General features: G+C 50.3%; 1 protein-coding gene across 1 annotated transcript in view; it reads left to right on the plus strand.

Moving 5' to 3' along the window:
* Positions 1 to 24,685, plus strand: part of LOC123139350 (vegetative cell wall protein gp1) — an 89,217-nt gene extending 64,532 nt beyond the window's left edge. Inside the window, exons 2-3 of the mRNA XM_044559159.1 lie at positions 23,419 to 24,279; positions 24,357 to 24,685. Of these exons, the coding sequence (XP_044415094.1) occupies positions 23,419 to 24,279; positions 24,357 to 24,530 (1,035 nt within the window). The 3' untranslated portion in view covers positions 24,531 to 24,685. The remainder of the gene's footprint in view (positions 1 to 23,418; positions 24,280 to 24,356) is intronic.
* The last annotated feature ends 2,295 nt before the right edge of the window (positions 24,686 to 26,980 follow it).

Raw genomic sequence — 26,980 nt, forward strand, 5'->3', positions numbered from 1 at the left:
AAATTTTAAAACGTAAGTAATGCTTCATGTTATCAGAAGCATTACGATCAACTATGACATTCGTCAAATATGGGATTACTTTAATTGTGGCATTGCTTGTTTACCAGGTACAGTAAATCAACAGCAGCTAAAGAGTTTGTTTAAGGGCATGGGACCATGGGGACACCAAGTCACTCAGCAGCGTAAAGAAGCAACTTACTTATCATACTTGGGAAAACAGCAGGAGTACCATTTGTTAACACAGTTTAATTGCATCATATCACTGGAGGCATTAGATTAACGATAACACTTGTTAGATATGTCCTTAAGGTAACAGTGTGATCGCTTTATTTTACATGCGCCTTTACATTAACAACAGCAAAAGGTTGGTATAAGGACATGCGAAAGTGGACGCATCAGCACAATGTACCTACAAAGAGGCATAAAGTGGTGATGCCGAGTTTGTTCATGCTCTGTGAGGGCAGCAAATCTAATCCTGGAGAACTTTTACTATGTGAGGGCAGCAAATCTAATCCTAGAGAAATTTTATTATGTGAGGGAAGCAAATCTAATCCTAGAGAACTTTTACTATGTGAGGGCAGAAAATCTAATCCTGGAGATCTTTTAGTATGTGAGGGCAACAAATCTAATCCTAGACATACTTTGTTGACTTGTCCACCAAAGGCCACTTTTTATCCATTTTTCAACCAATGATAGATCTGTTCCTTATCCAGTTTGTACTGAGTTTTCCCATTATTTCCCTTTTCATCCAAGAGACCAGTTGGGTACCCAGTCTCTACTAATTTCCCCCCTGTTATTTCCTCTTTGAATCAAGTCCTAAATTCATGCTACGACTTCCCCCCTTCCTTCGTTTTTTGAACCAAGTCCTATATTCGAATGCATGAAGTAGCTTTACCTCTAATAATACTAAAAATTTAGGTGGATTTGGAAGAGCTGATGGAAGTAGAAAAAGATGCACATGCAGACACGTTGGGAGCTGGGGCAGTAGAGCAAGGCCGCTTTTGAAGAACTTGTACCTGAGGTTCGTCGGGATGTCGGCGATGGCAGGTCCGATCTGCACACAACACGGCAGGGAGGAAGAAGGGTCGGAGGACCTCCCGAGCCGGCGATGTGTCGGAGAGAACGGCATGGGTAGAGGATTGGGCCCCGCCGGCAGCTGTGGGTTTCCTCCCTCGGCGTCGATGACCGCGTGAATGATGCACCTTTTAGTCCTCTACACACACCGGTCGAAGGGATCCGGCCGGATCTGTGACCAGCGGTGAGCAGAGAGAAAATGTCGCTACCGCTGTCTTGTTTAGATCTAGAGAGGATGAGAGAATGAAGAGAGCAACCCTAGTAAAGCAAGCGCTCAGGCCCATGCGTACATATATAGTGGAGTGATTATCTTTTACTCTCCACAACAAGCGTTTCAATTTGTGTACGTGGCATTAAAGAAAAGAAACTCTCTATTTAAGGTGACTACTGTACGACTCCTACTTACTACTAGTAGTACTAGTATTGTTCACTTGTGCTCCCCGCCCCTCCATTCATTGAACAACCCCATGGGTGAATAAACATACATTAAGTATTTATATAGAACGAACGCTCGAACTATTTTTGCATAGTTAAAAGTTGAGGGCGGGGCTTTTCTCGGGCAGTACGCGCGGCAGTTTTCGGGTCGGCGATTTGACAGAGAGGCGAGGAGGGTGAGCGAGTGCCGCATTCTCAAACATACTGCTGGAAAGGTCGGGCTGTGCGATTTGATGGCGCGTTACTGCTGGAAAGACTTGTGATATGACCACTCACTATAGTCATGGATTACTGGCGCTCCAACCGGGGTGATGCCCCCCTTCTGTTCCGCACTCTAATCTGGTGCATGACACGTCGACCCGGATGCTGGCTCTCCCACATGTCGGCGAAGTACTATGTAGTAGTAAGAAGGAGCAAAGAATGATGTGGTATATACTACTACTACTACTCAGGTCGGAGGAGTGCGAACCATGGTAGCCCAGTGAACCAGCAGTAGAAAACAATGTGGTGATATGGCCATAAAAAACAATGTGCTACGGTCCACACTGTAACATGTACATTACTACTCCTCTTTGTTTGGATCCCTGAGTTAGAGCTAGTTTGGGTTGAAATAGCCTCAAATTATCGAAACATGAGGGGTTAGTTTGAGCTAGTTTGCTCTAACCCAGCTAAAAGAACTAGCCCAGTGGAGAGGTTCTATTTGGGTTAGTTATCCTCAGGCCCACTAAAAGAGAACTAAAAAAATCTCCCCTGCCCGCACCAGATCGCTCCCCCCACTCGCACGACTCCTCTCTATTCCCCATAGGGCCGCCCGCCCAAGCGCCGCTCACCCTCTCTCTCCTCCGGCCGCCCTCTCCTTCCGGCCTCCGCCGCCCTACTCCGGCCGCCCTCTCCCTCCAGCCTTCGAAGGTCGCCCTGCTCCCCCTTCACTGGTCGTTTTTCTCCCTCTGTCGTGCGCGGCAGCGGTCCATCTACCAGGGAGGTTGCGAGAGGGGTGAGTTTGTTCGTTCCTTCTCTGTCTCACAGCCATATCATTGATCTTGCTCGCTCTAGCGCTAATTCTAATTTGGGAAAGTAGATCCTGATCAAACTTGGTATAGATTTGTGTTGCACGCATGGAATTGTTTGATGCTGCTTGAGGAGGGAATAAATCTTTCTAGAGGCCCAAAGATTCAGTTCACCTTTCTAGGTATTTCAGTTTCAGGCTTGCATTATTTCTAGAGGCCCAAAGATTCAGTTCACCTTTCTAGGTATTTCAGTTTCAGGCTTGCATTATTTCTAGAGGCCCAAAGATTCAGTTCACCTTTCTAGGTATTTTAGTTTCAGGCTTGCAATATTTCTAGAGGCCCAAAGATTAAGTTCCCAGTCGACGGCAAGCGGCCCTGCTACCCATGCCAGTGTCGACCTCAACTCGCAAGGGCCGACGTTAGAGGGGTTCCCGGGGCTTGGGCTCTACAGAGCCTTCCTCCAGAGCGACGATGGCGAGCTCCTCCCTCGGTGCGTGAGGGGCTCCGGGCTCCCTCCCTATCGTGAATGACTTCCGTGATGAGTTAGCTCATGCTTTGATTCATGGAGTGTTTTTTTGTGAAGCTTGATTGACGACTTGTATGTTTAAGTGGGATATCTCATTTGTATGGACAAAGTAAAAAATTATCATGTTTTGCATGCTTGATTTGTAAAGATGGTTCGTTTATGTCAATTGTGAGCGGGAGGAGGCCACACAAGAGCCGGCCACACAAGAGCTAGCCGCACCAAATCCGGCAGGAAATAGGGTCCAAAGTAGTCAAATGATTGAGAAAGAGCATTTATTGCCAATCTAACCCTGCCATCCATACACCTCTTTGGTTTAGAGTTAGTTCAGGGTTAACTCTAACCTCTAACTGAGTTAGAGTTATCCTCGTCTCGGTTCATCGCCATCATACTTTCCCCGTTCCTGTGTTTTCAGTATCCTGCGAATCAAAGAGGCCCTTTTTTGCGGGAAAAATCAAGGAGGCCCTTAGACTGGTTTAGGTCCGGTCATTTTTTATAAACGTGTTATGTCCAAAATTTAATGAACATGCTCTGGTTTTTACGAAAATAATCCAGTTTCATGTAGTAATTCATTTATTTATTTATTCTTTTGTGGGGGGGGGGGTTTGCATGTAATTCATGAGGTCCGAAATGTAAAGTACCCTGGCATATGCTCCGAGTCGTGCATGCACTACGACCCAGATGCTCTATGTCCCACATGTCGGCGAATGGGAGCACGTGGAAATAGCCTAGGAGTACATATAGGAGGAAAAATGCGTGAAAAAATATGTACTGTGAAGCACAGCTGCGGTTTGAAAAGGAGACCTAAAGTGATGACAGCTATAGGTCGCACGCACCCAACTAGTGGTACTAGACATACGACTAATTTTTCCCTCAAAAAAAGAGGTACGAGTGCTCAGTACTCCTATTCTATCAACATGAGTCCCATCTGACAACAGCGTCCGTGCTACAGCTAGCTCTCCTCCCTCGTTTCTCTCTTCTAATTCTAAACTCGGCTGACGCCCGGTGGGCGGGGTGGGTTTGCTCAATAGCGGCCCCACCTCACAGTGAAAATGTTACGAATGGAATAAAAATGCCATATACTCCCTCCCTTCCTAAATATAAGCCTTTTTAGATACTATTTCAAATGGAATACAGCATACAGGTGTATGTAGACATAGTTTAGAGTGTAAATTCACTCATTCTGTTCCGTATGTAGTAGTCACTTGCTGGAATCTTTAGAAAGACTTATATTTGGGAACGGAGGGAGTACTATACTAATAAAACATTAAGGCCACAGGGCGATGCAGTGCTGGTTACAGGAGGCAAGAAGAAGAGATGCATCCATCGACGACGTCCACCTCCTCGACTCAGGGCGCCGACCCACCGAACGGCGCCTAAGTAGCAGCGGCTTTCGTGGCCAGGTCGACGTGCTTCTGAACAATGGCGTCCAAAGATTCCAGCCGCTGGAAGAAGGCCAATGTCTTTCTGTCCTTGCTTGCCTTGTAGTGGCCTATGTAGATGAGTTCCTCGTAGACGTGGATGTGCAGGTCGACGATTTCTTGCATGGCGAGGCGCTGCATGGCGAGCGCGGCCTCGAGGTGAACATTATTCGTTGTGACCTTCGGCACCTGTAGGGCCACCAGGGCTTGAAAGAGTTGGTCACCATGGAGGCCGATGAGGGTGACAGACAATGAGGAGCCTGGGCACGCGGGCTGGAGCAGTACGGCAAGGTCGTCCACGCGCTTCTTGACGGTGGTGAACTTGCAGATGGAGTTGACCATCATGTCGTCCATGTGAGAGGCGAAGCCGGCGTCGGCGAGGGCTACGATGCCGGTGGTCGCCAGCATCGTCTGGAAATGCTGCATGGTGCGGGGCCGCAGGCTAGCGCCTTGGATGATTTGGCACAGCCGATTGCCGCTCGCGTCCATCTCCTCCATAGGTGCTTGTGGCTTCTGGTCGCTTGGTCTTGGATTGGAGTGTGCAGTGTTGCACAGAGACTTAGGAGTAGATGGATTAGAGTGGTGGGGCGCCTTTATATGAGAGTCCAAACTCTGTTGCATTCACATCGTGCTGGCTCTATTCTACTTCTCCAATTAATTCCCTCTGCATGAAATTGAGGATGCATCATTGACCGTTCAACGTCTCGGGAACCGCTACCCTCTCCCTCCTTGGCATTCAAGCACCTATGGAGGTGACTGCCACTCGCGTCTATCGCGTGTCAGGAGGTGTTCCCGTTGATGACGAGGTGCCTATGGTGACTTCGTAAACTTCAAGATGATAGTGTCGTGCGTGTGTGCGTCATAGGAGTGAGTGTATGCGCGTTTATATGAGCGCTTGCATCTGTACTGTGTCAAAAAGAACGTAAATGCGTGTCAAAAAGAGACTAGTCAGTATACTCAATATTGTGCACCTCGGAGAGGAAAACGAGAGAAGGACGTATTTATTTACGGTGCAGATTCACTCATTTTGCTCCATATGTACTCCGTCTCGGTGTAGTCTAGTCACTTGTTGAAATCTCTAGAAAGGAAAATACTCCTTTCTGGTTTACAGGGCTATACTAGCAAGTAATAGTACGTACTACTCCCTCCGTTCCTAAATATTTGTCTTTCTAGAGATTTCAACAAGTGACTACATACGGAGCAAAATGAGTGATTCTACATTCTAAAATATGTCTATATACATCCGTATGTAGTAGTCCATTTGAATCTCTGAAAAGATAAATATTTAGGAACGGGGGGAGTAGTACAATAGTGGGCTCACATAGCAATTTTGTCTCATGCAAGAGCCTGGCTATATGCGTGCTCCAATGTTCGCAACTGCCATGTTTGGGTTGCGCTTGGCTCTTCGCCTCTTCAAGAAGACGAACAAATGATGTTACTACTACTGCTTCTACAATGTCGAATCCACTGCTGCATGTCCGTCCACCGCGAGCGGGAGGGATAGCTTGTTGTAGTAGCCTGTCCTCGTTTGCAACAAACCGTGCGCATGGGCGAGGGAGAAGGCGTGTAGTAGTAAAATCAAGCTTCTCCTCATTGTACGAGTTGATGCGACACATCATAGCACTGGCCCCACATGCTTGCCTCTAAACTTGGCTGAAAGACCCGCAGTGTACAATATATTTGCTACAACATCTAACATTTACCCACCACAAATTAAAATATATATTCCTGTCTTGAACAGATGAGCGTTGTCGGTGTGAAAACCGACGGATCTCGGGTAGGGGGTCCCGAACTGTGCGTCTAAGGCTAATGGTAACACGAGGCGGGGGACACGATGTTTACCCAGGTTCGGGCCCTCTCGATGGAGGTAATACCCTACTTCCTACTTGATTGATCTTGATGTTATGAGTATTACAAGAGTTGATCTGCCATGAGATCGTAGAGGCTAAACCCTAGAGGCTAGCCTATAATTATGATTGTTGTTGTCCTACGGACTAAACCCTCCGGTTTATATAGACACCGGAGGGGGCTAGGGTTACATAGAGTTGGTTACAGAGAAGGAAATTTACATATTCGAATTGCCAAGCTTGCCTTCCACGCAAAGGAGAGTCCCACCCGGACACGGGACGAATTCATCAATCTTGTATCTTCATAGTCCAACAGTCCGGCCAAAGTATACAGTCTGGCTGTCCGAGGACCCCCTAATCCAGGACTCCCTTAGTAGCCGCTGAACCAGACTTCAATGACGATGAGTCCGACGCGCAGATTGTCTTCGACATTGCAAGGTGGGTTCCTTCTCCGAATACTCCATAGAAGATCTTGAATATGAGGATCGTGTCCGGCTCTGCAAAACAATTTCCACATACCACCGTAGAGAGAACAATATTTTACAAATCTAATCCGCTGACAACTTTTCATAGCGTGACATCACGCCTCGGCCTGGTCATTATTCGAACCATTTTTCTTAACCAGCTACTGCACGTATTGCGAGGCGGTTTCCTTGGCACGTCTTATCAAAGCAGAGATCGTGTCCCCTTATCATGAGATTATCATCAATACGGGTGTGGGTAACCCGACCCGCCATCAATCGCGGCTCTTGGGGAATAAGCGATTTTACGCGGCAAGTGGGGAGGCGCACAATTTCTACCGCCTTTATAAAGGGATAAGGATTCCTCTTTTTCACCCATGCCTTCTTTTCCCCTGCCCATCTATTCTCGCACGCTCGAGCTCTAGCACCCAAGTTCTCACTTTCTCCAAAAAGCCATTCCAAACATGTCCGGAGCGGGAGGCAAGTGGATGGTCTCCTTCGTTACGGAGGAGGACATCACGAAGCTCTGGGAGGCCGGATACTTGGCTGCAGACATCGTGCACCGGCTCCCGGATGCAGGGCAGATCGTCCCTACTCCGGAACCCCACGAGAGCGTTGTGTTTCTTGCCCACTTCGTCCGCGGACTGGGATTCCCTCTCCACCCATTTGTCCGCGGGCTCATGTTTTACTACGGGCTAGATTTCCATGATATGGCCCCCAATTTCATCCTCAACATGTCGGCGTTTATCGTCGTGTGTGAGGCCTTCCTCCGCATCAAGCCCCACTTCGGCCTGTGGCTGAAGACCTTTAACGTGAAGCCAAAGATAGTGGTCGGCCAGCAAGCGGAGTGCGGAGGTGCCATGGTGGGCAAGATGCCCAACGTCACATGGCTCGAAGGCTCCTATGTGGAGACCGTGAAGGGGTGGCAATCAGGGTGGTTCTATATCACCGAGCCGCGCGACTCCAACTGGGCAGCGGCCCCCGAATTTCGATGTGGCATCCCCATGCGGCTTACCTCCTGGAAAAAGCTTAGCCTGGGGCGAGCCGGAGGAGCTGACCGGACTCTAGAACCGCATAAAAAATATGATAAGCAAGAAAATCAAGCAAAACATGGTCCAGGTCATGCTCTTCCGCCGGATCCTTCCGTGTCAAGGATGGGCATTCAATATGTGGGAGTTCGACCCAGCCGAACACCAGACGCTGTGAGAGCTCTTCAACACGACGCACAAAGATGTCTGGAAGGTGTTGTTCAAGGCCGCCGAGGTACCTCCTTCCATTACCGAGGATCACGGACTCAGCGCAAAGCGCCATGCCAATCCGGTAAGCTATCTGTATTTCACAAGATGCGCCTTTCCCCAGTATGTTCATGGGAGGAATCTAAGCCTCCACGTCAATTTAACAGGACTAGGTAGCGACAGCGGAGCGGATTGACTGTCCAGCTCCACTACCTTAAGATCCAGCAACAGCTCTCTTAACGGATATGCTATTTCCGGCGCCCTACGAGGTGCCGGAGAAGAAGGCCAAGAAGAAGGCCAAGGGGACCAGGAAAGGTCTCCGGTGCAAGGTTGTGTCGGACTCATCGTCCGATGACACCGAGGCCCACTCCTCCAACGAAAACAAGGAGGAGGAAGAGGAAAACCTCCTGAGGGAGTCCTGGATTAGGGGGTGTCCGGATAGCCGAACTATCACCGTTGGCCGGACTCCTGGACTATGAAGATACAAGATTGAAGACTTCGTCCCGTGTCTGGATGGGAATTTCCTTGGCGTGGAAGGCAAGCTTGGTGATACGGATAGGTAGATCTCCTACCATTGTAACCGAATCTGTGTAACCCTAGCCCTCTCTGGTGCCTATATAAACCGGAGGGTTTCAGTCCGTAGGACGAACAACAATCATACCATAGGCTAGCTTCTAGGGTTTAGCCTCTCTGATCTCGTGGTAGATCTACTCTTGTACTACCCATATCATCAATATTAATCAAGCAGGAGTAGGGTTTTACCTCCATCGAGAGGGCCCGAACCTGGGTAAAAACATCGTGTCCCTTGTCTCCTGTTACCATCCGCCTAGACGCACAGTTCGGGAACCCCTATCCGAGATCCGCCGGTTTTGACACCGACATTGGTGCTTTCATTGAGAGTTCCTCTGTGTCGTCACCTTTAGGCCCGATGGCTCCTTCGATCATCAACAACAACGTGGTCCAGGGTGAGACTTTTCTCCCCGGACAGATCTTCGTATTCGGCGGCTTTGCACTGCGGGCCAATTCACTTGGCCATCTGGAGCAGATCGAAAGCTACGCCCCTGGCCATCAGGTCAGATTTGGGAGTTTGAACTACACGGCTGACATCCGCGGGGACTTGATCTTCGACGGATTCGAGCCCTTGCCAAGCGCGCCGCACTGTCCCGATGGGTATGATCTAGCTCTGCTGCCGAACAGTGCCCTGGAGGCCGCACCAGCGTCCGCTCCGACCCTTAGCTCGGAGCCGACTTCACCGATCGAGGACGAGTGGCTGGACACCGCCCCGAGGGCTACGATCTCTACAGCGATTGAGCCGAACACCATCCATGTCCTTTGCAAAGCCCGTGACTCCGAGGTGCCGGACTCCTCTCTGGACTCTGAACCTCCCGCGCCCCTCCCAATCAAATCCGATTGGGCGCCGGTTATGGAGTTCACTGCCGCGGACATCTTTCAGCACTCGCCCCTTGGCGACATCTTGAATTCACTAAAGTCTCTCTCTTTATCAGGAGAGCCCTGGCCGGACTATGGTCAGGAAGGTTGGGATGCGGACGACGAAGAAATTCAATACCCGCCCACCACCCACTTCATAGCCACTGTCGAAAGTTTAAATGACATGCTCAATTTCGACTCCGAAGACATTGACGGTATGGACGACGATGTAGGAGATAACTATGAACCAGCACCTATAGGGTACTGGACAGCCACCCCATCTCACGATGTATACATGGTGGATACACCTAAAGGAAGTGACGACGAGGAACAACGGGACGCTACGAAGGATAAATCCCTCGAAAAGCAATCAAGACGGTGACGAAAGCGCCACACAAAGTCCCGCCTTGACAAAGACGGCGGCCATACAGACCCAGCCATAGAGCAGGTCGAACCGGTGGACGACGAACATACCATTGAACAATTGTCCGAATAGGACAACTTGGATAAACAACCCGTCCCCGGCGAAGATAACAGTCCGGACGATCTCACACTGGACAAGTTGTTGGAGCAGAAGAACCTCCACAAAAGGCTCATCGCCACTGCGTGTAGCCTGAAAAAGCAGAAGCAGAAGCTCAAAACAGCGGAAGATGCACTCAGAATCAGATGGAGCAAAGTACTCAACACCGTAGACAAATACGGCGACAGTCGCCAAACAAAGAGCTACCCGAAGCGCAAACTACTGCCCGAATTCGATGAGGAGGCCTTAGAGCCCCCGCAATCAAAGAACAAAGAGGCCGCCCGGTCGGATAGACGACCACAAGACAAGCATAGAGCGGCAAGCGGCGCCGCACACAAGCCGGCATGTGATCCGCATAAGGATTCACATCAAAAGGATGGCCCAGTTAGGTCCATCTACGGGCCAAGAAAGCAAGCTCTTCTAAGCAATGCAACACGCCAAATATCCGGACATCATGGCACACCCAAATACAGGGGAGCCGCACACCCCCTATGTTTCACCGATGAGGTGCTGGATCACAAATTCCCAGCGGGATTTAAACCCGTAAACATAGAGGCATATGACGGAACAACAGACCCGGGAGTCTGGATTGAGGATTACATCCTCCACATACACATGGCGAGAGGAGATGATCTCCAGCCATAAAATACTTACCCCTCAAGCTCAAAGGGCCAGCACGGCACTGGCTTAAAAGCCTCCCTGAAAATACCATTGGAAGTTGGGAAGAGCTCGAGGATGCTTTTCGTACAAACTTTCAAGGGACTTATGTCCGCCCTCCGGATGCAGACTATTTAAGTCACATAACTCAACAACCCGGAGAGTCAGCCCGCAAATTCTAGAACAGGTTCCTCACTAAAAAGAACCAAATAGTCGACTGTCCGGACGCCGAAGCCTTAGCAGCTTTCAAACACAACGTCCGAGACAAATGGCTCACCAGGCACCTTGGCCAGGAAAAGCCAAGAACAATGGCCGCACTAACAAGCCTCATGACCCGCTTTTGCGCAGGAGAGGATAGTTGGCTGGCAAGATGTAGTACTAGCAACCCAAGTACATCCGAAGTCAGAGATGGAAACGGGAAACCACAACACAGCAAGGACCAACACCGGACAAGGGGAAATAGCCCGAAGAGCACGACAGTCAACACCGAATTCAAAAGCTCTCGGCAGAATTATAATAAACTGCCCCTCAAGGATAACAGCCACGAGCTATCCAACTTAAACAAAATCTTGGACAAAATATGCCAAATCCACAGTACCCCTGGGAAGCCTGCAAGCCATACCCACAGAGATTGTTGGGTCTTCAAGCAGTCCGGCAAACTCAATGCCGAACACAAGGGTCTCGGCACACCAAGCGAAGACGATGATGAACCCCACAAGCAGAGTACCAGAAAACAAAAGAATTTCCCACAAGAAGTCAAAACAGTAAACTCACTTCAAGTGACAAAAGGGAAAATCAGAACGGCCCCATAGAAATATGCGCCGCACGGCCTATCCCAGCGGAGTCCCGACATTGGTTGTCAAAACCAATCACCTTTGATCATCAGGATTACTCCGGACGTATCCGGAACGCAGGATGGACTGCCCTGATATTAGATCCTATAATCGAATGAGTCCAATTCACAGAAGTCCTAATGGACGGCGGTAGTGATCTAAACCTGCTATATCAGGACACAATCCGCAAAATGGGGATAGACCCAACCAAAATTCGCCACAGCAACACCTCCTTCAAGGGGGTAATGCCAGGCCTATATGCCCATTGCACGGGCTCCCTACTGCTAGAAGTTGTGTTCGGCTCATCCGACAACTTCCGCCGTGAAAAGTTAACCTTCCATATCGCCCCATTCAAAAGTAGCCATCAAGCACTATTGGGACGTGAAGCTTTCGCCCGCTTTAACGCAATACCGCATTATGCATCTCTTACACTTAAAATGCCCGGTCCACGCAGCATCATCTCATTAAAGGGAAATATCAAGTGTTACTCGAGCACGGAAGAACGTGGGACTGCCTGGACAGTCACACACTAATCTGGCTCCGCTAAAACGAGCACCTGAACAGGTCATTCGGACCACATATGAAGGCCTACAAGCCGCACACCCCCATACAAGGGGCGGCATGCATGTACAACAAGAGATAATAAAGCTCAATTTTATTTCGCTTTTCGAATCGTACTCCTTTTATTTAATATAAAGTACATTTTCCGCATGATCTTTCTTCAACTAAGTTCTTCTCCTTTACAAATGAACACCGTGCTACACCCGTCTAGAATACGGCACAACGGAGACACAGGCGCAGACGTGCAGTAGGGACCCGTTGCAAGGATTCTTTTTAGATTAAGACCCTGCGTAAACCTTTTTTACTGTCTCTTGTTGATACACATCCCCCGGTTTCTTGCTATAACCGAGGAAGAGGCTGCGTTTTGGCATCGGCCGCGTCAGAATTATTTGCGCGTACCTGGACACTAGGGGCTTAGGGCATTGTTCTCCCTGTTTTCATAAAGACCGAATACCTTAGGGAGTGTTCGGCGTCTCGAGTTAGGCCTTATATGCATCAGCTCCGAATCATGTCTTTGGTCAAATGTTGGGTTTGCCCGGCTCCTGTGTTTTGCTGCCTTACGTTCCGCTCTATCAGCTAACGCGGCACCAGGAGAACTACTGCGATTGTTCCCGAGTTCGGCCTCGTGAGCACCTCAGTAGAGAAAGCCGAAAACTGACTGTCATGATGTAGCGTGAGACTGGTCAACCACTCGATGACAAGCCAGAATGTTTAGAATTCCTCCGCATTAACGAAGGACCGTTTCTCGATCAGGCACATACGCCCCCCCCCCCCCCGAATTCGGGAGAGCGCGGTGCCCCTAGGGGCTATATAGTAACCCCACCATCGAACTCCTATGGATAAGTGAAAGTGATAAAGCATTATAGTCTGGTTGCCTAGTTTGCTACGCTATCACCTCCTTAACAGGACCAAGACATTGGATTAAGTGTGAAAATGCGCCTTTTTTGCAAACACCCCCGCACTATGTGCGTGGGGGCTGAAGCCAAAGACTGCCATCTTTCAGGTTATATACACATATACATTAACGGCCGCACAGGAGGTATTTTAATACTTGAACGCACAAGTATAAAAAGCCCTTATATTATATTGTTTCACAAATCATACATGTCATTTGAACATAATATCCTTCGAGCACTGCGTCTCTATTAAACGAGCGCCCTGCAGGACTTCCTCAAAATAGTGCTTGGCAGGTACTCGGCTTCTGTCCGAATCCTGCGATGCAACTTTGGTGGCCTTCATCTCTGCCCAGTATGTCTTGACATGGGCGAGAGCCATCCGCGCACCCTCTATGCCTGCTGACCGCTTCATTGCACTAATATGCAGCACCGCACCAAGGAACTGCTGCACCAAGCCAAAATAACTCTTCGGCTCGGGCCTCTTCGGCCACAAATGAGTCACGACATCATTCATGGCGAGTCCGAATAACCTATTCAGCTCAGCCCATTCGGCCAAACGATCGGTGAATGGAAGCCGACGCTCTGGACTATGGAACTGCGACCAAAAAAGCTCTTCCATTCCGTGATCCTTTTGGCCTCGGAAGTGTTCGACCGCGTCTGCGGCACTCGCCGCCATGTCCAGATAAGCATCCTCCGCACCCCACAGCTGGCCCAACTGAGCATACTTAGGATCCGTGAATTCCTCCGCAGAAGAAAAGGCTTTCCAGCCGCAATATCTTCGGCCTGACATAGGTCCTCTTTCATAGCTCTCATCGCAGAGCGAGCATCCTTGGTCTCAGTAGCGGCCTTTTTCAGGTCCTCTTTTTCCGCCCGCCCTTCTTTTTCAAGAAGCTCGCAACGGTCGGTAGCATTCTTCAACTTTACGGCCATCTCGACCATTTCCTTCTTGCTTCGGCAGTGAGCAGCCTGTTCGGCTCTCAGCTCTTCGGCCGCTTTTAAGGCAGCTGACGGTGTCCTGGACTAGGGGGTACTCACCATGTCGTTCCCGATCAGTTGGATTGGGCCGAGGACCCCCATGGCCGTATACTCATGGGCCAGTCCGGACAGCTGCCGCATACAAGGAAGAATCAACAAGACTTGGCGATCAAGACAAGGACTCCTCCCCCACCGGCGTATTCGGCTAGGACTCTTGTTATCCTAGGCCTCTGGTGCATTATATAAACCGAGGCCAGGCTAGTCGATAGATATACAACAATCATACCATAGGCTAGCTTCTAGGGTTTAGCCTCCTTGATCTCGTGGTAGATCTACTCTTGTAATACCCACATTATCAATATCAATCAAGCAGGACGCAGGGTTTTACCTCCATCAAGAGGGCCCGAACCTGGGTAAAACATCGTGTCCCTTGTCTCCTGTTACCATTGATCCTAAGACGCACTGCTTGGGACCCTCTACCCGAGATCCGCCGGTTTTGACACCGACAACAGCCGCATCACTTTTTCGGGCTTGCTCCTTGGCTCGGGCGAGTTCCGCCCGAAGGTTCTCCATGGCAGCGGCACCATCTGCGTCAAGCATACATGTTGTAAGGCACAGACATTAAGCTACCTTACCGGGTGTCCGTGGAGAAGCTGCATACCTTGTGACTCGTCAAGCCGCTTATTGACAAGCGCGATGTCTGAATCCGCCACGTCAAGTTGCCGCTTTAGTTCGGCAAATTCATCAGTCCGGCTTGCCACCGGACGCTTCACCACCTACATAGGAAGAGCGCATATTATTCCTGGGATTATGATCCTCGGTGCGCTGTCATTTCTGACAACGCACCGAGTCTCAGGGCTACTATCTATACAGGGCGCATTCTATATGCAAAACTGTCAGAAGGTACATCATTTTGCGTACCTCAAAACCCGTCAGTAAACTCATGACGGCGTCATGCAATCCACTTTCAGCGGATGAAATCCTTTCAATCATCGTACCCATTAGTGCACGGTGATCTTCCGAGATAGATGCTCGCCCGAGCAGATCTTTCAGCTCCTCCGACCATACACCAGTTGGTGCCGGACTCGTCCGGTGGCCTTTTTCGAAGGCCGGACGCGAAGGGCTTTGAGGGGACATACGACTGCCTTCGGGCCCCGCCGGATTCTGAGAAACCCTTCATGACGACATCTCAGGGTTATCCGCCTCGCATGACGGTACGGCAGGCAGAGGCGTTTCACTCTCCATCATCTCCGGATCAAGATCCCCTGAAGACGAGCTCTGCTGAGAAGGGCTGAGATCCGAACTACAAGGAAAAATTTCGGTTATCTTCAGAAATAAAACAGGGAGTCTCTCATTTCAAGAAAACGCCCCTCTTTACTTACGGCTCGCTGGAGGGCTGATCTCCTAGGGGAAATAGTGCGGCCGGGGCATCCCCCGGCGCAGGACCCTCTGGCGAGGATTTCTTCCCCCGCTTCGAGGCCTTGGTCTCCAGATCTTCAGAAGCGGTCCTTTTCTCCCCTTGGAGGGAGGGATTCTCGATCCCTCCTTTCTTGATAAACTCCTTCGCGGAGGCAATAGCTCCCTTGTTCCCCCCTTCGCCTTCTTCAAAAGGCGCAGCCTCTAGCATCCTGGTTAACACAGGATCCGGCGTGGTCTCAGGGAGGGGGGCCGGACACCGGATCAGTTTTGCTTTCGCTATCCACTCCTGCTCAAGGGACAGCTCATTTAAAGGCAAGTTTATGATAGATATACGGATAGCATGTCCGGGTACAGGACTACTTACTTGAGTATCCGGGCGATTGCAGCTCAGACCTGCGTCCTCGGTCAAGTCCGGACACATTGCTCGTGATCCAAAGAACAGTTGGTACATCTCCACGGGCGTTACGCCCATAAAATGTTGGAGAGCTCGTGGTCCCTCCGGATTGAACTCCCACAGGCGGAGGGGGCGACGTTTGCAGGGCAGGGTGCGACGAATCAGCATGACCTGCGCTACTACGACCTGATTGATCTCTCTCTCTAGGAGGTCTCAAATACGTCCCTGCAACAAGGGCACGTCCTTGGACGGCCCCCAGTCGAGCCCTTTATTGACCCATGACGCCAGCCGCGGTGGAGGACCCGAGCGAAAGGCAGGTGGCGCCACCCATTTGGTGCCCCTGGGAGCGGTGATATAAAACCACTCTTGTTGCCACAGACTGAGATCCTCTTGAAAAGAGCCCTCGGGCCATGGAACGTCAACATTCTTGCTTGTAACAGCTCCTCCGCACTCTGCCTGCCGCCCCTTGATCATCTTCGGTTCCACTTTGAAGGTTTTGAGCCACAACCCGAAGTGAGGGGTAATGCGGAGGAAGGCTTCACATACGACAATGAACGATGAGATGTGGAGGATGGACTCCGGATCCAAGTCATGAAATTCTAGCCCATAATAAAACATGAGCCCCCTCACGAAGGGGTCCGTCGGGAAGCCTAACCCCCGAAGGAAGTGAGACACGAACACCACACTCTCACCGGGCTTGGGAGTGGGAATAACCTGCCCTTGGGCAGGCAGCCTGTGCGAAATTTCGCCGGTTAGATACCGGGCGTCTCTCAGCTTTAGCACGTCTTCTTCCGTGACGGAGGAAGGCATCCACCGGCCTTGCAGGTCGGAGCCGGACATCCTCGGAGGTCCGTAGAGCCTGAATCTAGAGCTTTGGATGTTGGAACTCGAGGCGAGGGGCGGATTCGATTGAGATTGAAAGAAAGGAGCGGGCCTTGGTCTCGTTATAAAGAGGTTGAATACCAAGAGCCCTCCCCATGACCGTTCGGGACTCGCCTTCGATAGAGGAGGCGCGCCGACGGGAACGACTGGGTTACCCACACCCATATTAATGAGAATCCCGGAATAAGGGGACACGATCTCTGCTTTGACAAGACGTGCCAAAGAAACCGCCTCGCTAAACACGCCGAGGTGGAACAGTAAAAACACTTCCAATAAAGGCTTGGCCGTGGAGTGACGTCACGCCGCAGAATACGTCAGCAGATTGAATGTGTGTAAGGATTATTCTCTCTACAGTGGTATATGGAACTTATTTTGCAGAGCCGGACACTATCCTTGTGTTCAAAATCTTCTATGAAGTATTCGGAGGAGGAACCCGCCTTGCAATGCCGAAGACAATATGCGCGCCGGACTCGTCGTCATTGAAGCCTGGTTCAGGGGCTACTGAGGGAGTCCTGGATTAGGGGGTGTCCGGATAGCCGAACTATCACCGTTGGCCGGACTCCTGGACTATGAAGATACAAGATTGAAGACTTCGTCCCGTGTCCGGATGGGACTTTCCTTGGCGTGGAAGGCAAGCTTGGCGATACGGATATGTAGATCTCCTACCATTGTAACCGACTCTGTGTAACCCTAGCCCTCTCTGGTGCCTATATAAACCGGAGGGTTTTAGTCCGTAGGACGAACAACAATCATACCATAGGCTAGCTTCTAGGGTTTAGCCTCTCTGATCTCGTGGTAGATCTACTCTTGTACTACCCATATCATCAATATTAATCAAGCAGGAGTAGGGTTTTACCTCCATCGAGAGGGCCCGAACCTGGGTAAAAACATCGTGTCCCTTGTCTCTGTTACCATCCACCTAGACGCACAGTTTGGGAACCCCTACCCGAGATCCGCCGGTTTTGGCACCGACACCTCCCCCCCCCCCAACTGGGGGGAAAGAAAAGGAAGGCTGCCCCGTCTGGGGAGGCCGAAGGGTCGAAGAAGGGAAGGACCCTCCCTCCGGACCATTCCACAACAGCCGCCTACAGCGACGAGGAGTGGTTGCCCAAGGACAAGCCCCTGGCGAAGTCGTAAGTATCCAGACACTATAATACTTCCGGTGTTTTTTGCTTTATTGCTTCTTATCATGTCAAAAATGATTGTGCAGTCCGTCCAAATCCCACATCAACGTATCCTCCTCGGATGGGTCATTGAGTCAGTCGGCGATGAACATCGATTCACTCCCGAGGGCCTCCACCCCCCGGCCCGCGTATGACACCGAGGTGTTGTCCCAGAGGATATTGGACTTGGGGGAGATGGTTCTGGAGATGCCCCAAGGCGAAATCCCAGACGCTGGGCACATGGGGGGGAGATCCCCATGGATTCTGATGAAGGGGGCCACAGCAAGTCTAGCCCCCGGCCAGATACTGCACCGGAACCTCCAATGGTTTTGGATTTAGGTAGGCAACCCCTCACTAAGGAGGTCGAGTCGCCTGTGCTGATGACCTCTGTCCATCCAGAGGCATCAAACAACCTGATGGAAGCGCTTCACAGCGCTTCCATTGACGAAGAGCACCACACCGTCATAAGTGCGGTGATTGAGAAGGTTCGGTCCGCCAAAGGCGGATTGACCGAAGCCTGCGCCAGCCTCCTAACAGGCTTTGAGGTAAGTAATCAAATTATAACAGTATAGACAGTAGCCATGATGCTCTGTTTGGTGTTCGGAAAGAAAGGCCGAATAGAGGATCAAATAACGTCCACAGGAGTCTGATCGTAGTATGTCTATGTGAACAAGCAGGCGTCACTACTGGCCACTGCCGCTCGTACTGCGGAGGTCTCCAAACTGAAGCGGGACCTGGAGCGGTTCGAGGAAGAGCTCGTCCTCATGAAGAGGCAGCTCGAGGAGAAGAAAGGTAAGTGAAACCCCGTCTGTATATTGATAAACAAAAATTGGTTTTAGCTCATAGCATCGTTATGAACTTCAATAGGGGCCACGACCGAAGAAGCGGCCCTGAAGAAGGCACTGTCCGAGGCTGAAGACAAAGTGGCCAAGGAGCGCACTGATCACGAGAAACAAGAGGCTCGGGTTGATGAGGTCCAGAAAGAGCTCCAGGACTTCGTCAAAAAAGTCAAGTCCTTGGAGCGTGACTCTAAGACGCGAGAGTCCGAGCATGCGAAGGCCCTCCAGAGCGCACAAGATGCCAAGGCTGAAGCCCAAAAGGCCCTTCAGGAGATTTAGGCAGCCAAGAAGATAGCGGCGGGTAATGCATTCATTATGCAAAGCAAGCATGTGAAGGAGATTTTCCTTTTACTTACCCGAATTCGGAGCTCTCTAGGAGCGTTCGCAGATTTGCCGCGCAGCATATCGGATGCCGCGGAGTTCTATCGGGCCGAAGAGGGAGCTCCATGGAGAAGTTGTTCTGGTCCCAGTATACTGGGGCCGAACACCCGATGCCCTTAAGCGACCAGCTGAAGCAACTGGTCGAGCTTCACAAGGCGGCCGAACTAGCCATGAAGGATCTCATAGTCCGGATGTGGCCCGGCGAGCCCCTGCCCATCAGCTACTTTGGCCTGGTAAAGCGGCTTGTGAATGCCTGTCTGCGGCTTGAAGCCATTAAGCGGTCAGTCTGCATCGAAGGTGCGCGCAGGGCCTTCGCCCGCGCGAAAGTGCACTAGGCGAAGATGGATGCCGAGAAGTTGTGACAGAGGGGCCGCCGGAGGGCAAAGAGCATCGCCACCCCGAAAAGTATTATGATAGTGTCCTAAAGGGTGCCCGCCTTGTGGTGGAGGAATGTTCTAAGGATGTAATATTTGAATGAATCTATTCATGTCATCCTGTAATATGAAAATGAGTTCATGTGGCTATATAACACTTGTTGGTTTAAAATATTACCTTATGTGTGGCCATTTATAAAAATCTGAAAGTTGGCCAGTCATCGACTTCTGCCCCCATGTAACTAGTATTGGGGTGTTCGGGATAAATCTAAACACTCTTTATCAATTTTTCTTGTCCTTTAAGGAGGTGTTTAGCGCAGCGAACAAGGAAATCGGACTATGCAGCTTTATCACTCTCACTTAGCCATAGAAGTCTACAATTTTAAACTTTGGTGAAGCCCCTAGTATTCGGAAGGCCGAACTTGGGGCGCTATACACGCCTAAATCGGACAAGGCCGATTCCTTGCCCGAAGCGGAAAAAATCTTTAAGGATTTGAGACCTCTCGAACAGCGACCAGCTCTCGCCGCATCATGACAGTCAGTTTTTGGCTTTCTCTACTGAGGTGCTCGTCCGGAAGAACCGGGACACAATCGCAGTAGTTCTCCCTGTGCTACCTTAGCCGATATAGCGAAACGTAAGGTACCAAAACATGGGAGCCGGGAAAACCCAACTATTGACCCAAGACATGATTCAGAGCTGATGCATATAATGCTATAAGTTCGGGGTGCCGCACTGTCGAAAGTGTTCGGACTTTTCTTGCCATGTTGTGGGGTACACTGAAGCCCCTGGCGAACTGGACGTACCAAAATGTACGGGTGCAATTTGTAATAAATAAACAGTAAAGGAAAAGGATAAATAAATGTAATAGTAAGCTGACGATGTACGTTATTTTCCATTGTTATTTGAATAATACGTCAGGGCGTATGTGTACAAGTAGTGCGATAAGCGGAACAGGACTGTTTGACACGTCCTGACCAAGAGCTAGCTGCGTGCGGGTATGTAAAATAGGTATAGCATCGTTATCAGAGACCACCTGAGGATTCCCTTGTATGCCAAAGCTTCTTGTCTCCTTGGTGTGTCCGTCCCACTATGGGTCCGATAGTCGGGCTATCGGAAGAGCCTCCCGAAGATAGGGACCTGAAAGGAAAAAGGTGTAAAGATACATGGATCCTGGGGCGGTCGAACCATATTGTGGACCGTGTCATAGCCGTGCCCCCGTCTAGGCCCATGGTATTTTGAGTGCGTAATTATGTACGCGCGGCACAAATTTTGCCGCTTGACTAGGACTAGGACAGAGGCCGAATTGCTAGTCGAGCTCTGGACGTGCCGGACGATCCTGTTGCAGGGTACTCCAGACTCGCTTGATGGTGTCCCGGGGTTTTATCGGCGAATTGGCAGTCTGCCTAAGAAGGCTGCTTTGTACTTCTGCTGCGAGGGCCGCAGTGTGCTCCTCCATATGGAGCGAGCGCTCTGTGTTTCCATTAACTGTTATAACCCCGCGAGGTCCTGGCATTTTGAGCTTGAGGTATGCTTAATGTGGTACCGCATTGAATCTGGCAAATGCGGTTCGTCCGAGCAGTGTGTGATAGCCACTACGGAAGGGGACGATATCGAAGATTAACTCCTCGCTTCGGAAGTTGTCCGAAGATCTGAAGAGTACTTCTAGTGTGATTGAGCCCTTACAATAGGCCTCTACACCTGGTATGACACCTTTAAAGGTGGTTTTGGTGGGTTTGATCCTTTAGGGACCGATGCCCATTTTGCGCACTGTATCCTGATAGAGCAGGTTCAGGCTGCTGCCACCGTCCATAAGGACTCGTGTGAGATGGAATCCGTCAATGATGGGGTCGAGGACCAATGCGGCCGAACTACCATGACGGATACTGGTAGGATGGTCCCTACGGTCGAAAGTGATCGGATAAGGAGACCATGGATTGAACTTTGGGGCGACTAGCTCCATCGCGTAGACGTCCCTTAGTGCGCGCTTCCGTTTCCGCTTGGGAATATGGGTTGTGTATATCATCTTCACCGTTTTCACCTGGGGAGGAAATTTCTTCTATCCTCCTGTGATCGGTGGCCGGGGCTCCTCGTCGTCATTGCTATGCAGCCCCTTTTCCTTGTTTTCGGCAGCTTGGGAATATGGGTTGTGTATATCATCTTCACCGTTTTCACATGGGGAGGAAATTTCTTATGTCCTCCTGTGATTGGTGGCCGGGGCTCCTCGTCGTCATCGCTATGCAGCCCCTTTTCCTTGTTTTCGGTATTTAACTTGCCGGCCTATTTGAACACCCAGCATTCTCTGTTGGTGTGGTTGGCTGGTTTATCGGGTGTGCCGTGAATTTGACACGAGCGATCGAGTATGCGATCCAGACTAGACGGGCCCGAATTGTTTCTTTTGAATGGATTTTTCCGCTGACCGGACTTAGAGCCACTGAATCCGGCATTGACTACCGTGTCTTCGGCATTGTCGCCATTGTTGCGACGCTTGTGTCTGTTGCGTTGTGGCTTGCTGTTGCTATCTCTGGCATCTGAAGTGCCAGGATTTCTTGATGTGTTGTTGCTACGAGCCAGCCAGCTGTCCTCGCCCGCACAAAAGCGGGTCATGAGTGTCTTGAGGGATTCCATGGACTTCGGCTTTTGTTGGTCGAGGTGTCGGGCGAGCCACTCGTCGCGGATGTTATGCTTAAAGGCCGCTAGGGCTTCGGCATCCGGACAGTCGACAATTTGGTTCTTTTTAGTTAAGAACCGAGTCCGGAATTTCCTGGCTGACTCTCCGGGCTGTTGGGTTATGTGACTTAAGTCGTCAGCGTCTGGTGGTCGCACATAAGTGCCCTACAAGTTGTCAAGGAATGCGTCTTCTAGGTTCTCCCAACTGCCAATGGAGTTTGCTAGCAAGCTATTCAGCCAATGCCGAGCCGGACCTTTGAGCTTAAGTGGGAGGTACTTGATGGCATGTAGATCATCGCCGCGGGCCATGTGAATGTGGAGAAGGAAATCTTCAATCCATACCGCGGGGTATGTTGTACCATCATATGATTCAATGTTCACGGGTTTAAACCCTTCTGGGAATTCATGATCCTACTTCATCAGTGAATCATAGGGGGTGTGCGGCGCCTCTATGCCGGGCTACATCACGACGCAGTTCAAATGAAGATGGTCTGTTGTATTCGGCCCGGCCGGATTTGCTTTTGGTATATCCGGCGTGACGGTCATCGTCACACGTTAGGGCACGCCCCCGTGATCCGTAGATCGATCTTGACTGTCCTGCTTTGTTTTCCAATACGTCCCGTAGGTCCTGCGTGTAGCCCCGGGCCTTAGTGTTTTTGTTTGATTGGCGGCGGGGTGCGGGCTGGTGTTCAGGCTGATACGCCGCTTTGTCTTGGCCACGAGGTGGCCGGTCAGCCGCATCGTGCGCTGGTAGTGTGGGCTTTAATGCCTCCCCTTCGAGCTGAGGTAGCAACCTGCGCTTTGGGTAACTTTTGGTTGGGCGCTCGAGTCCGTATTCCTCGGCTGCCAGGACCTCAGGCCATCTATCAGTTAGCAGATCTTGATCAGCTTGAAGCTGCTGCTGCTTCTTCTTCTTCAAGCTTTTTGCAGTGGCTATAAGCCGGCGCTTGAAGCGCTCCTGCTCGACGGGATCCTCAGGCACGGTGAATTCTTCGTCGCCAAGTCTCACTTCGTCTTCGGAGAGGGGCATGTAATTGTCATCCTTCGATTCTCCATCCATTGCCTGTTCCGTAGGGCTAGCTTGCCCATCCTCCCGTTCGGCCTGCTCGAAGCCTAGCTAGGCGGGATTGTTTTCGTCTTCGGCACCATCCGGATTGCCATCATCTCTTGTGCCGGTATCGCTATTTTTGTTCTGGCGGGGCTTAGAGCGGCGCCTATGACACCGGTGCTTAGATTGCTTCTCAGGGGGAATATCCTCCATTGCCTCATCACCATCGCCTTCTTTGGGCATGTCCACCATATATATGTATGTATATATATATATATATATATATATAGGGTGGGTCTATTATAATAACACCCTTAAGAGTCTTATTCTGCTAAAAAACGCTCATTTTGCTAACACTGTGTCAAACACCGAAGCAGACAAAAAACGCCACCGCCCACTTGTGGGAGCCCACCCACCCACTGCACCTCCACCTCCCATCCCGCACGCCCCAAATCCTGCACGGTGCCGCCCCTCCTCCTCCTCCTCCCTGCCGGCGCCGCCCCGCCTCCTGCTCCTCCCGGACGGCGCCGCCCCGTCTCCTCCTCCTCCCGGCCCGGGCCACCCCGCCTTCTCCTCCTCCCGGCCCGTGCTGCCCCGCCTCCTACTCCTCCCGGCCAGTGCCGCCCCGCCTCCTCCTCCTTCCGGCCCGCGCCACCCTACCTCCTACTCCTCCAGGCGGGCGCCGCCCCGTCTCCTCCTCCTCCCGGCCCACGCCACACCACCTCCTACTCCTCCAGGCCATCGGCTTCCCCGGCCGTGCTCCTGCATCTCCCCCGCGCACCTCCGACCCGCAGCACCGCCGAGGCGACGGCCCGGCCTTGCCGCAAGGTCCCCGTCGTGGAATCCCCTCCCCCGAGCTCCCCCTTTGTCACCTGCCTTGCACTCGCGCACTACTCCAACTCCGGCACGTGGCTGCCGCCGTGGAACCGCGTCGGCGCCCCACCTCTCCATCCTCCCAATCACCCATCGATCCAGCCGATGGAGGAGAGCAGCCGGCTCTCTTCTTCCTCACCGGCGAGGCCTGGGCGCCACCCTCCTCCTACACGGCCACCCCGGAGCCCGCCTGTTGTACCTGCGGGATGACCCTGCCGCCATCTTCCCCCTCCCCGATCTGGGTGGTGGGCGTCGGCGTCGGGCATTGTCCCCTGTTGGTGCCCAGCTTCCTCCTCTCCATACAGTCCTTGCCTCCCATCTTCCTGTACTGCAAGGCGATGACTAGATGTGATCGCAATATGAAGGTAAAGTCGCCAACCCCCGTCCCTCCTCTGTAGCAACGAAATCATGGATGACCAGCACGATGATGATTGCTACCCAGGTCAACACCATTCCACCTCTGCCATGTGCAGTGCACACCTCGCGCCGCTGCAGTCCGCCACCTGCTATGTCGCCGTCCACAACGGTGCAGTCCACGCCGCTGGAGTCACCCCCTATACTTGTTTCCAGCCCGTGCAGCTCGCAGCACGCCGATGTGCAGTGCGGTAGTGTGTAAGTATAGGGACGTGAAAGGTGGGGAAGTGCAGTTTGGAGTTTTTACCCATTCAAAGGTTGCAGTGCAGTTTGGAGTTTTTTGTATATTCAGAAACTTCAGAAATTGCACTCTGGCTAAGTTTCTCCAGTGCAAAATAATGTTATTACATTCAGTTTTGGTTATGCATTGGCAGTGCGGTTTATAGCTCATGGTGTTTGAGTGCTGAATTTGGTGTAGTGGACGGCAATGTAGCCATGCAGTTCGTGTGGTTGTGTGGTACGGTCAAATATTTTTCGGTGGATGTAGCCCATGTAGTGCACATTGATCTAAAAAAATGTCCACTATGAAGGACTCTACAATACACTCCATTTAGAACAAAATGCATTTTAAAAAACATGCCAATGCAGTGCACTTTTGTCTTATAAAAAGCCCACTAGGAAGTAGTTTTAAGGACGCTCAATTCAAAATAAAATGCACTTAACATGCCAATGCAGTGCACTTTTGTCTTATAAAAAGCCCACTAGGAAGTAGTTTTCAGTACGCTCCATTCAAAACAAAATGCACTTAAAAGATCACGCAAATGCAGTGCACTTTGACCTTAAAAAAGGTCCACTATGAAGGACTCTTCACTACACTCCATTTTGTACAAAATTCTTTAAAAAATATGCAAAATCAGTGCAGTTTGATCTTACAAAAAGTCCAATACGAAGGACATTTCAGTACACTCCATTTAAACCAAAATGTATTTAAAAAACATCCAAATGCTATGCACTTTGGTCTTAAAAAAAGTCCACTACGAAGAACTCTTCGGTACACTCCATTTAAAACAAAATGCAATTATGAAATAATGCAGGTTACTTGAAGGTCTAGTGTAGTGCGGTTTTCAGTCTAAAGCAGTGCATTTTACTATCTGATGAAGTACACACGACCATTTTGGTGTCGCGAAAAAACAGTGTCCGTGTTTTGATAATTTAAAAACTGCCCTTAAACCATAAAGAATTAGAGAGAGCGATCTACATGAAAAAGTTGTGTCTTGTCGATATCTTTCCAATGCCGTATCATTTGAGTAATTTCGATCAGCGGTTTGTGAAAATTTGGCAAAAACAGCCGCTGTCACTCATGGTCAGCCACACCATTTTCAAAATTAAGTAAAAACTGTAAGGAATATCAAAAACAATTCAATGTATGAAAGTTGCACCTTGCCCGTATCTTTCCAACGGCGTATCACATGCCTTGTTTCGACAAACGGTTCAAAAACTAGAGCAAAAATAGTACCGAAAATTTCAAAAAATTTGAAAAAACAGAATTCCATGATTTACTAAATTTAAAATTGCTCTTAAACCGTAATGAATTAGAGAAACTAATATATGTGAAAAAGATGCGCCTCGACGATATTTTCCAACGGTGTATCATTTGCTTCATTCTGACAAGGGGTTTAGAAAAATTCGTGAAAATACGCTTGCTGCCACTCGTCGTCCGCCGCACCGTTTTTAAAACTGCTCTTAAACCGCAAGGAATCTCAAAAAGTGTTCAACAGGGCGGAGTTGCGTCTAATCCATAGTTTTTCAACGATATATTACACGCCTCGTTCCGACATACGGTTTAAAAAATGAAGCAAAAACATTACCGAAAAAACACTGTGTGCAGTTTTTTTGCGACGAGAAGTTCACTCGCCTGAGTACTGCAGCACGTTTGGTTCAAACAATGACGTGCACTTGCATTGAGCGTGCAGTTCGGAAGTGTTATCAGAATAGTTATTCTGCTAATATTAGCAGAATAGACCGTCTGTCTATATATATATACATATATATATATATATGTATATATATATATATATATATATATACATATATATATGATGAGGTGGCTATCCAACGCCCTGTGGGCGGTGGTTCTTGTTCTTCTCCTGCATCGTCGTCTATACCGTCGATGTCTTCGGAGTTGAAGTCAAGCACGTCGGTTAAGACATCGACAATGGCTATTAAATGGGTGGTGGGTGGGGAATGAATTTCTTCATCGTCCGCATCCCACTCCAGCCGGACATAGTTCAGCCAAGAGTCTCTTGATAAGGAGAGAGACCTCAATGAATTTAGCACGTCGCCCAAGGGTGAGTGCTGAAAGATATCCGTGGAGGTAAACTCCATGATCGGTGCCCAATCAGATTCGATAGGCACGGATGCACGCGATTCGGAGCCTGTAGCCGGAGACGAGTCCGAGGGTCCGATGACACCGACCTCATAGGAGATGAGGTAAGTGTTCGCCTCTATCGCCGCTGAGGGTGCGGCCTCCTTGGCGGGGTCCATCCACCCGTCCTTGGATGGCATGATCCGCTCCGGATTGAAGGCTGGGGCAGGCGCAAGTGTGATCTCCCGAACACCGTCCGATGGTAGATCTAAGTCATGCTCGTCGTGACCGTTCGACGCACCTGGCATGGGTTCGAATCCGTCGAAGATCAAGTCTTCACGGATGTC

This window comes from Triticum aestivum, chromosome 6B (genome assembly GCF_018294505.1).
Source record: "Triticum aestivum cultivar Chinese Spring chromosome 6B, IWGSC CS RefSeq v2.1, whole genome shotgun sequence".
Classification (NCBI taxonomy): domain Eukaryota; kingdom Viridiplantae; phylum Streptophyta; class Magnoliopsida; order Poales; family Poaceae; genus Triticum; species Triticum aestivum.